The 12,395-nt window shown below is 41.7% G+C and overlaps 1 protein-coding gene across 1 annotated transcript in view; it reads left to right on the forward strand.

Moving 5' to 3' along the window:
* LOC139654107 (cadherin-18-like) overlaps window positions 1–12,094 on the forward strand; it is a gene marked incomplete at its 5' end in the record, with an annotated part of 30,037 nt that extends 17,943 nt beyond the window's left edge. The window contains 2 exons of the mRNA XM_071531146.1: window positions 6,840–7,109; window positions 11,439–12,094. Of these exons, the coding sequence (XP_071387247.1) occupies window positions 6,840–7,109; window positions 11,439–12,094 (926 nt within the window). The remainder of the gene's footprint in view (window positions 1–6,839; window positions 7,110–11,438) is intronic.
* Window positions 12,095–12,395: the final 301 nt, after the last annotated feature.

Here is a 12,395-nt window from a genome sequence, read left to right on the forward strand (position 1 = left end):
CTAAACAGGTGATTCAGGCTTTAATATTGTCCAATCAGAACAGAACGAATGTTGTCGCAATGCATAATTGTCTAGCTTGGTTATTTGTTAAAAACAGATTACTCTATTCATTACTTGTATTTATCAGAAATATCTCTGTTACAAAAACTCTGTTTATTTTGTATAAGAATTTATCTCTCAGTTTAAATAGACATGACTACTCTACCAGACATGCTAGAGGAGGAAATTTTTCATTACTGAAAGCAAGGACAAACACAATCAAACGAACGGTCATGTACCGAGCTATGCATGAATGGAATTTACTCCCTAGACATATCACACAAGAAAACAGTAAAATTCAATTTAAAATGTTAGTAAAACAGTATCTTTTGACTAGAGACATTGAAAAGATGTAGAAACTAGTTTGGCTAAGTTTTGAATAAAATACAAATATGAGTTTGATTGTGTTGATGTGTCTTGTGGCTGTGGAGGGTCTGAGTTTGTGGACCGGGAAACTGGAATGAAACAGACTAATTCCATGTATTTTGATTATTGTATTGAATACTAGTGTGAAATGGACCGCATTATGATTTGAAATGTGTTGGGACACTGGAGTGAAATTGATTATTTCATATATTCTGATTATTGAATTGTCAGGAGCTTGTCTTGTCTGTCTGTGTGTTCTAGTCTTTGTCCTGTTTATTTTGTAATGTTATGTGTTATGATGTAAGTGTAATGGCTGCATTGTCACCATGTAAAGTCTGTTTTGTGGACCCCAGGAAGAATAGCTGCTGCAATGCTGTAGCTAATGGGGATCCGAATAAACTAAACTAAACTAATTGGTGCTTCAGTGCAATTGTAATCACTCCAATGTTGAAATACCCTATTTTGGCCATTGGATATGGATTATTTTCAAGTAGAAGCTCAGATATGATAGCAGGTATTCAAATATATTGGTGCTCATGAGTGGAGCATTGGTGGTTTGGGCCAGGCCCGAAGGACAGTGCTGAACGGCAAGTGCCTACCAATGTCCAGTCACCATCTGTTACATAATCTTGCATCATATATTTCATCATTGGTTATAGATAATATAATCTTTCATCTCTCACCTGGTGTGTTTCCAGCCCTTCATTCATGCAGACATAGACAGGACAAAAAAAAAAGAAAAAAAGATGCAGTTTCTCTCGCAGTAGAGAATCCGTGAGTAGAGGAGAAGGTGGCAAAGGTGAAAGGCCAAAGAAAGAAAGAAACAAAGAAAGAAAGCCAAACAATAGAGAGAGAGGTGTTTTTTCTGGAGCTGTTGTTTACCTGTTTACCTCCCTCCGTAGGTGAGGAAAGAGTAATGAATTTTAACTTGTAATTCTGCATATCTATGTGTGTGTGTGTGTGTGTGTGTGTGTGCCTGGAAGCTCTGTGCATGTCAATAGGAAACATATGTAAATGAAGATATCCTTCTGTGCCGAGTCCCATGGGCAGTGCCGGAATACAGTCAGTGAAAATCTATACACACACACACAAATACACACATATACAGACATGCACACACACACACACACACACACACGCCACTGTCTGCTAGCATCCTACTTGGCGCGTTTTATCATTGGCCCCGACTGGCTCCCCGGGCCAGTCGGGATGCACACTGTGAAGATGGAGGCACTGTTTGCACATACCAATAGCTGTCTCTCCGCCAGTTTGTCTTTCTCTTCAACTGGCCCCACTCTCTCTTCTCCCTTCTTTCCCACACATTTTCACACTGGCTTAGTCTCTGTAATCAAAATCTCAATACCACTTCACTGCAAAAGATTGAATTCAATATTGAGTATTATAAAGATTTGATACTTTGAACCAAATATCTTCTGGAAGCAGAAATTTGATTTCAGCGCAACTCCACAGGGTGTATGCGTGCAGAATGGAATAGCTAAACGGACATTAAACCTGCAATAAGCGCTATCAGACCTAATAACCAATCCCTATGTGGAGATTTCATTGAGATATAATGATACAAACCAATATCCACATACGCGGGCAGTGGTGGAAGAAGTACTGAGATCTTTCACTTAAGTAAAAGTAGCAATACAACAATAAAAAGATACTCCATTGCAAGTAAAAGTCTTGCATTCAAAATCTTACTTAAGTAAAAGTACATAAGTATTGGCAGCAAAATGTACTTAGAGTATCAAAGTAAACATACTCATTATGCAAACTGTCCCTATTTAGAGAGTTATATTTTTCATAAATTATTGGAATATTAATACTGATTTATTGACATACATGTACATGTAAGCAGCATTTTAATGTTGCCAATGTGAAGCTAATCTTAACAATTTAGCTATACTTTTGGGTAGTCTAATCTATAACAATGCTATTTTATAGTTATTTTATAAAGATGATCAAATGTTTTAAATATAAAATATTGATCTGAAAAGTAACTAGTAACTATAGCTGTGAAATAAATGTAATGGAGTATAAGTACAAAGTAGCATAAAATGGAAATCCTACTGTTCTGAAATTGTACTTCAGTACAGTACTTGAGTAAATGTACTTAATTACTTTCCACCACTGCACGCGGGCCAGCTATGTTGCTGTTTTCACCTCTTTTCTAAAGCTTGTTGTCAAATTCCGCACTGGAATGAAGCTCCTCCTGACCCATTCAGTAGCTTTTCATTTTTTAAAACTACCTTGGCTCCTCCCTCGCTATTTAAAAGCGCCGCTCACCCCCTCCCATTCCTGAAAAAAATTCTCATAATGTCCGAATCGATGAAGCTTAACTAGTAAACTTGCTACTTACCTCTTCACTTGTCATTGTGGGACCTTCAGCTGGAGAAAGTTCTGGCAAAGAGAGACTGGTAGAGAGAGACTTCTCCGTAGGTACGTTTAGCTAAGCTATTAGCCTTTATGCACGGTCCTTCGCTAGGTTTGTACTTTGGGGCTTCCGTAGTCCAGTAGCTTTGCTGTGCTTTATTTACAAATGTGTTGCGGTTTCTGTCACCCTCTAGTGGTCGGAAAATTGCTTATTGCAGTTTTAAAGGCCCAATATGTAACTTTTCTGCATTAAAATGTCTAAAAACGACTAGACCTATGTTATATATTTTGTTGAGTTGTGTACTTACATTATCCCAAATGTTTTCAACAATTTTCAAACCTAGAGAAACCCTTAAATTTAATCAAGGTAACGGTCCATTTCATTTGGTCGCCTGTCAATGGCGTCATATCCCCTTTACCCCCTCTATCATCTTGTGCTCATGCGTCGGCGTTGTGGTTGTCCGCCAGAAGCTCTGTCATAAATTGACTTTTTATCCCGTTTTAAGCCACATTTTTACGATACACTTCTTAGATCTTGGTCGTTTTTAACTATATCTTTTAACCGGATGAAGGATTTTAGTCATCGGACATCTGGATCTTAAGTTCTCAGAGAAACAAGCTGAGCTAACGTTAGCGGCAGCTCGGCTCGCAGCCCCTCCGGACGTCCTCTGTCCGCCGAACAGCGTCAGAGAAACACTGATTTTTAAGCCGGTTGTAATCACCGGGTCCGTTTGTTTTGGAGAGGAGGAGGCCTCTGCGGATAATTCGGCTCCCGGTAATGAACCTCCTGAACGATGAACACTGAAGGAATCCTAACCGGGAGAAGCTGACTGCAGAGCACCGTCTGTCTGAGAGAAACCGTACGGCAATGGTGGTTGTTTAACAGTGAAGACTACAACTCCCATGATCCCACGCTACTTCATGACATCATCAAACTCCGTCTTTTGTTACTGTTTTGATTGAGAAACCCCTAGCAGCAGAAAATTACATATTGTGCGTTACTTCTTAAAAGAAGAAGTAAAAGAAATGTCCGAATAGGCAGAGCTAGCAGCAGTCGGAGTCAAACAGCTGGTGCTACAAACTGGTGCCACACTTACAGAGTTGACAAAGACATGGCATGGGCATTGAAATAAAAAATTCTGGTATAATGACAACGTGACTGCACAGACACAAAAATATCACACCTGTTTCATTCAAACACACACACACACACACACACACATATCACCTAGCTGTGGAAAGAAGCTGACTAGAACCTCGCCACTGGTGGTGTTGATGTTTCTGAAGGCTATGCTAATGAAGCTTCTGGTCACAGTTCCCTCTCTAATAGATGACACAGCGGGAGGAGTGGAGGAGAGAGGACGGGAAGAGGAGAGGAGGAGAGAAGAGAGAGATGGGGAGGAGAGGAGGAGGAGGAGAGGAGTTAAAGGATGTTGACAGAAATGGAGTTCCAGTCATAGTTATCTCGGCGTCATGCTGTGCAACCATCTACTCTCACAGTGGAACCTGAATTGAAATAGTGTGTGGATGTGTGTGTGGATGTGTGTGAGTGTGTGTGTGCTTGCATGAATAGCTTCCTGCGTGGTTCCAATACACACACACACAAACATTCGCAACATGTCAGGCTCAGTAAGCATCGCTTGTGTGATTTTGCCAGACAAGGCACTATTTTTTTGGAGAATGGATCTCGCTAGGAGGTCTGGGAACGAAACCTATGGGAGTCAAATCAAATAAACTTGAATATGAAAGGACTTTTCAATGAACTTGAAACACAGATCTCTCTCATGTTTCACAATTTTAAAGAGATAATTGTGTTAGTTATTTGACAAACTGCTCAGATAGTTTTTGGACTCAGTAGAGATGTATGCCTTCTCTGCTAATAGCCTAGCTGTTTACTTATCAACTGCTCTCTCACTCTAAAAAAAATGTTTGGTCAAAAATGATTAAATTAAAGTAACCCAGTGCAGCACCAAGACAACACTACACAATTTGTAGTTCTTATATGTACTTCTTGTGTAAAAAAATAATAATTATAATATAAAGTAATTTAAAGTAGCAAAATATGTAAACAGCTTCAGTCTCACACAACAAAAAATCATAGCTAGCTAGCTGAAAGTAGCTAGCTATGAATAAGGAAATCAAAGGACAAAAAGTAGAACATCTAAGGAGACAGAAATATACTTGTAATAGCTTGTAGCATGTACTCAGTAGGTTTACAGCTGTTGCAACTTCTCATTGCCTTGAATTTTTAAATGACTCAACTTCACTTTTAAAAACTAAGGAGGGTTTGAAGAATGTGGCTAGAATCCAAATATTAAGTAATACGGCTTACATTCATTACACCTAACATCATTGCAGTCTAATACACTTATTACAATATTTTTAGAAGCCACATATTTCTTCTTCACAGTAATGTGGGAACAACAAAATATGTTCTGTGGTTTTTATATAAAAGTCACAAAAATGGCAGTTCTCATAAATATTAAATATAATTCTTACAATTTGTAAGAAGGGTAGATGTCATTATGAACCTTAAAATTAAGCTCATTAGCTTTGGGTGGAAGAGGAAAAGGGATATAATTGGTTATTTCACAGATACAGGCCCATATTCATAAAACCCACTGGCAGGGTTCATTTTGAGCAAGTGTAACACCGAAATTCTTCCGACACACTTGTTACACTTGTTGGTTTAATAACATAAAGAACGCGATTCACTTAAAATCATTTCAGCATTTTTGAGTGGAGAGTGAAAAAAACAATTCTCCAATCGCCTCTATAGGAGCCCCGGAGCAGCAGATAACAGAGAATCACCGATTTTGGGATTATCATGTCCAGGAAGCTACACAACCCAAGCTACTACCAAAGTTCACCATCCCTTATAGTAATTTATAGTATACTCAAAAGTTTGATTTTGACCACTCCACGTCAAAGTCCACCAAATGTCCTATTGCACAAGCACCATTCTCCAGTCTCTAGCACACCAAGACCTACTTTCAACCCAGATAGCATCCGGATGCGGCCCGCTTCAGGCAATGATGTGGCACTGCTGGCCTTCTTCTGGTGCAGACAAAATGAATGTGAGCCTGAAGTGGCCCACATGTAAAATAGCAAATATGGCCCAAATACCCCAAATCACATGTGGGCCTTTTTTTTTTGGCAAAGATGCGGTGCTCTCGGCAATGTGTAATCCGGATGTGACCCTAAAGTGGCTCATGTGGTAAATGGTAAATATGGCCCAAATATCACAAAACAAATGTGGGCCACCTTTGGCAAAGATGTGGCACAATCGATAAAAGCTAATCTGGGTGTAAACCAAAAGTGGGTCACATATGATGCAGCAAATGTGGCCTGGTTATCTTAAAACATATCTGGGCCAGTTTTTGGCAAAGATATGGCACAGTAGCACTGGCTAATCTGGATGTGAACCTAAAGTGGCCCACATATGACATGGAAAATATGGCCCAAATATTGTTGAACAGTATGGGGCCACTTTAGGTAAAGATGCGGCACAATTGGTACTGGTTAATCTGGATGTGAGCCTGAAGTGGCCCACATATGATGCAGCAAATGTGGCCCGGTTATCTTAAAACATATCTGGGCCAGTTTTGACAAATATATGGCACAGTCAGCAATGTACTGTAAGTGTGGTAGGTGGACCAGACATACAAGACCATAATGCTGTATCATACAAAGCTATTCGCTGGGTTTGTTTGGTCCATGTATCAGACCCAGCAATTGGGTCATTCATATAACTCGGCATAAATTATTGTGCTTGCATACAGTATTTTGTTCAGTTTTTCCCCCCTCCTGTGTCTTTCTCACTCTTTACCCCTGCTTTCTTTAATTTATTTGTCTTTCTTCCTTTCTTTCCTCACCTTTTCTCTCTCTCCCTTCATCCATCCACCCCCTTTGCATCATCTGACCTTTCTCCTATCATCCTTCTCCATGTCTCCCTTCATCCACCTCTCTGTGTTCATTCGTTCTCTTTCCCATCATCCGTCTACGTCTCTCGCATCATCCATCGTCTATACCCTCTCCTTTCTTCTCATCACCAGACAACACTGCCAGTATTGTATCTCGCCGGCGTGGCAGCTTCAGCCAGGACAGGGACCAGGAGTTCTTCAGCCTGGTGTTGGTGGTGGCCGACGGCGGGGAGCCTCCTCTGAGCAGCACCGCCACACTGACCCTCAGGGTGTGCGTCTGTCAGAAGAACAGCAGGGGGCGCAACAGCAACAATGTCTGTCAAGCCCAGGCCTTCCTGTCTTCAGCCGGCCTCAGCACTGGAGCCTTTGTGGCCATACTGCTCTGTATTGTCATATTATTAGGTAAGTGTATGGGTGCACATAGGTGTATCAAGGCTATATGACTGTTTCACTTACCAAGGTCACATGCAATGTTCTGTGGAAGAGTCTCAAGGTTTTCATCCCAACCAAACACTACAGCAGCTGATTTGTTTCAGGGACTTTCACTTGTTTCAGTTGAGAGTTTTAGTGTCTAAATGTCTCAAAGGCTTTTCCACTCTCAACACACTCAACATAACATATCTGTGGAAAACACTGGTATATATAGGCTTTCAGGTGATGTAACACTCCCCATGTTGGAGGTCTACAGCTCTTGGCAACAACGAATGACAACACCCAATTACATTTCTAAACTTAGGATTTGCACAGTGGTTAGGTAGCTAGTGGTGGTTAGTAGTTACATATTAAGGTTTAGCATACCTATATAGCTAACAAGGCAAAAGGTAATTGATCTTTGTTTAGGTGGCTTAACTGAGCTGACTCTTCTAAAGCTTGGAGTGCTTTTGAGTTGGAGATAGGGCTAAAGGAGCTAGAGCTAAAGGGACTAAGAATAGTTGGGAATAGGGCTAAAAGGAGGGCTAAAGGAGGTAGAACTAAAGCAGCTTGGGCAAAAAGAGGTAGAGCTGAAGAGACTAGCGCTATTGGAGCTAGAACTAAAGGAGCTTGGGCTAAAGGAGCTAGGGCTAAAGGGAGCCAGGACTAAAGGTGCTAGGGCTAAAGGAGCTAGGGCTAAAGGGAGCCAGGACTAAAGGAGCTAGGGCTAAAGGAGCTAGGGCTAAAAGGAGCCAGGACTAAAGTGACTAGGGCTAAAGGAGCTAGGGCTAAAAGGAGCCAGTACTAAAATGAGCTAGAGTTAAAAGAACTAGGGCTTAAGGAGCTAGGGCTGAAGGAGAAAGGGCATTATCAGACCATAGCCTTTCTTAGCAAAGGCTCAGCCTTCATATGAATACATATAGTGTTTCATACATTACATTGTCTGTCATTTATGAGCAGGGTCATTTGGTAGGATTAGCGTTCATTTTAACAAGGTTGACAGTTAAACAGTCATTTAACCATTCATTCTACTAAAAATGTAAAGTTAAATGGATTTCATGATTTGCTCTAACATAGAAATGTCACCCGCATCATATTACCATCTGATTATTAGTGTGTCTGTGTGTTTGTGTGTGTCTGTATGTGTATGTGTGTTTTGAGAGTATGATTGCCGGCGTGTTTGTGCGTATACATTCATGCATGTGTGTGTTGGTGTGTGTGCATGCAAGTGTGTGTATGTGGGAAAAGGTAAATATTTCAGGCAGGGTCACCTCATTGCATCAGCCACATCACAGTGGTTTTGTATCTTACAATTTATTGCTACCACCACAAAACCTAAACAGATAGGTAGGTAGTGTCACAACTACACCTGGGCTTGTACTAAAGAATTCATGGCTTCATTGCTTGGCATTGTCAAACTGTGTGCAGTGTTTAGCAGGAAAAACAGCAGTTTGTTACCCAGGCAGTTGCCTCACACAGAGGAGAACTTATTCATTATTTTTTTCCCCTTTTGTCTGTTGGTGTTGCCTTGGCAGGAATATATGAGCCAGAATAAAGGTGTGAGGAAACAGGAAAGCAGTGAATAAAAAGAAACAGATACAGGAAGAGACTTAAGCAGGCAGAATGGAGAAATCCACTGCATTGTTCATTGTGGGATAGACAGCTCCATAAATACATGTACTGACATAAAATACGCTGCAATGTTGAAAGTTCTAGAAAATCTGTATTTTAGCCTAACAAATACACCATGCTCGCCAAGACAGTGTCCCTATCAGCTTACCCACACATTTTTGCTAAACTCCCATGATGTTTCCATTACTATTCCATGCGATAATTGAAATTTCCAAGAGCAATATGAATGTTTTTGAATAGGTGATTTCAATAGGCATGATTTTGTACTACTACAGCTATCAGTTGTGAATCAGGAAATATGATACATGTTATTTTTTCAACTGTAACCACAACAGCAACCAAGCTTGATATTTAACACATATTTTCCAATATATGTTGGGGTTTTTTTTTTATTTCCTTGAGCAGGCTTTAAAGATCATCCATGACCAAGGGAATGCTTTATTATAAAGGCAACTACTGCATTTGCCATTGCAACGCAATATGCTTGTGTACTGATAGCAAGCACTCTTTTAACAGACTGCTAAGAGACAAGCAAACAAGACAGATAGCCTGACAGAAAAGTGGACGGAAAATGAGAAAGAGAGAAAGCTAGAGAGAAAAGCAGACAGGCTGACAGCATCTCAGAGAGATAAAGGGAGAGCAAGAGACAGGCAGACTAGGAAAGAACATGGAGTGCCAGCACACTGTACTGGCTACGGTCAGTGAGAGACCTGTATGAGTTACAAGATCATGAGTTACAAGATCATTCTACTCTACTATTAAAATATGAAATATGAATCACTTCTCATAGCCTGGTTTAGACTGCGCAAAGTTGGGTGGGTCCTCTGCAGACTGATATCTGCATGTTCGAGCTTTTCCTATCCAGACTTGGACAACAGAATTGGTTCAATGTTTGCAATAGACCTTTTTCACAAACATGGCTGCCGTATTTCTGCAGGGTATAGATCAGTCCTCACCATGGCCAGCAATGTTAAAAAGCCAACATTCTGTCGCCCATAACTCTGTGATTACTTATTTTGTGTTTCGACATAATGTAGAACACAATACAGGTGTTGTCATAGACATATCTTTCTGTTTCTGTTGTCAGACAACTGCACAACTATAAAAAATGTGATTTGATCGAGGGTCACAAAATGCTAACAGTGCAGAAATTACCGTTAGCCTTGGTTAGCCACTTAGCATTTTGTGACCATCGATCACAGTTACGTCAGAAACAGAACAGAAACAGAACCGAAACCGAAATGGAAAAATATGTCAATGAACACCTATATTGTGTTATACACTATGTTGAAACACAAAATAGGTGATCACAGACAGAGTTATGGGTGACAGAAAGTTGGCTTTTTAACATTGCTTCCAATGGAGAGAACTGAACTATATCAGAGATGCTCTATACACACAAGATGACGCATTACAAGCTGCGCCAATGGTATGAAATGGTATACACTTCCTGTCTCCTAAGTGGGCGTGGTCGCCTCTCCCCCCCATCCCCCTTGCTAAAATTAGATATTTACACAGCTAACAGCCATATTTAGCATTACGAAAATTAGCTAGCTAGGGCGTTTGCGAACGTTAGTTGACGTTAGCTTAAAATTTTATGAACGTTATCTCACGAGATAACCAGATCTCAGATCCCAGATCTCGCGAGAGTGTGTTGCTGAGACAGAGACAGGTCTCGAACAAAGTTAATTTTCTCCTGATTTGTCTGTCTGAAAAATGCCATTTTATTGTCAGAATGTTCGGAGGATGTGTGGCTTGTGAAAAATGGGTCCAATATTTACTTCGGTGACTATGGGGCGAAAGAATTGGTCATAATCTGTGCTCACGTTCACTTCTCCCATTGGAGTGAATAGACTCAGGACCTGCCGCTAGTCTCCTAAAGGGGCGGGGCAGTGGAGAAACCCACGTGACACAGATACAGGAAATGACTCATAGTTGTCTTGTTTCTAAACCGTCTCTGACTATATCCTGTGGAAGTACGGCAGCCATGTTTGTGAAGAGGGCCTATGTTCGCAATGTGTTCATTAGTACATTTCTTGTGTTACATCAGGAGAACATATTTACACTTTTGATTGTATATTGAAAAAAACTGATTTAAATTAGAGGCAGAATCCATGTATTGTAATGCGAAGGTGGACACGCCTCGATTTACATATTCATCATCTCAAGGTATAATCTTGTAGGAGGAGGAGCTCGTCACTGTGACTCCAGGGTTATAATCAGAGGAGCATAAAAACTGACTTAAGCACCACTGCATGGTGCTTAATTCAAGGTCTGGAAGGGGCCCATAAATACTGCATTGCTTACCAATTGCTACACATACAGGTAGAATGATTTTTTATTTTTTTTAACTTGTTCCTTCAAAGATGGGTGTAGACATGGAGCAGTGAGCAGATGGGCTATGACACATTCTTTTTTTTAATCCGCTTGATAGTTTCTTGGGCAAAAAACACATAGAGTCGTTTATGTTTCCCCAGAATTACCCAAACATGGTACCTTGATTTTTTCATTTTTGTCATTTTATTGAAAAAAGAAAGTATTTTTCCCTGTTCCTCTCCCTCTTTTTATATACCCCTCTGACCCCTTTCTCACCGTTTCTCTCTCCCCCACCTCTTCCCTATCTCCCCTCTCCTCTCAATCTCCCTGTCTACCCCCCTCCCCAACTCTCTCCGTCTCTTTTCCCTCCAGCCATAGTGATGCTGTTTGCCCAGCTACGCAGCAAGAAGGCCAGCAAGGAGCCCTTGATTCTCTCTGAAGAGGACGTCAGGGAGAATGTGGTCACTTACGACGACGAGGGCGGCGGGGAGGAGGACACCGAGGCCTTCGACATCGCCGCGCTCCGCAATCCCACCGTCTCGGAGCCTCTCAGGAAGTTCCACACCTACCACGGCCACGGACGACGCCGCTACAGGGAGGAGGACGACGTCGAGGAGGACGAGGAGGAGATGGTTGCGGCGAGGAGGAGAAAAGCGAGGCAGGGGGACTACCGGAACTACAGCCCAGAGTCCGAGCCTGCGTGGTTTGTGATCGACTGCGTCCCTCGGGAGATCAGCCAGTCGGCGCCCTCGCTCCTGCTGGACGGTCACGAGATCATTCACCAGGTGATCCGACGGAAGGTGGCCGAGGCGGACTGTGACACGCGGGGCCCGCCGTACGACTCGCTTCAGACGTACGCCTACGAAGGCCGCGGGTCCTTGGCTGGGTCGGTAAGCTCTCTGGGGCTGACCGCCACCTTGCCAGAGCTAAACCATGCCGACCTAGAAGACTGGGAGCCAGAGAGCCAAACTCTGGAACGACTTATTGGAGAGCACATGGCCACCAGCCAACTTAACCCGGACTCGTAAAGCTTATCATCAAAAAGACGTTTTTTTGCTCGAGACAGACGGGTTAAATGGATTGCTTTTACTTGTGCCAAACTACGCTGAATACTTTTTAATTTGGAATCGTGCAAAAATTACTGCCACAGAATGCTGGCGGTTGCGAACTGTGACATCAAGTGAAATCAGAGGATAAGAAAAAGCCATTTATGTGTAACGGGAAAAGCACACACACACTGGCTGAAAGGCAACTGAAAAGAAACGTGAGTTTTAGCAGGTTGAGAAAAGCTTTTGCAGAAGTGAGGGACAAAAAATGCAGGCTGACACG

The sequence above is a fragment of the Centroberyx affinis genome, unplaced genomic scaffold (assembly GCF_046629955.1).
Source record: "Centroberyx affinis isolate AG114_WGS23_722 - 3 ecotype Tasmania unplaced genomic scaffold, CSIRO-AGI_Caff_v1 ptg002043l_1, whole genome shotgun sequence".
Lineage (NCBI taxonomy): Eukaryota > Metazoa > Chordata > Actinopteri > Beryciformes > Berycidae > Centroberyx > Centroberyx affinis.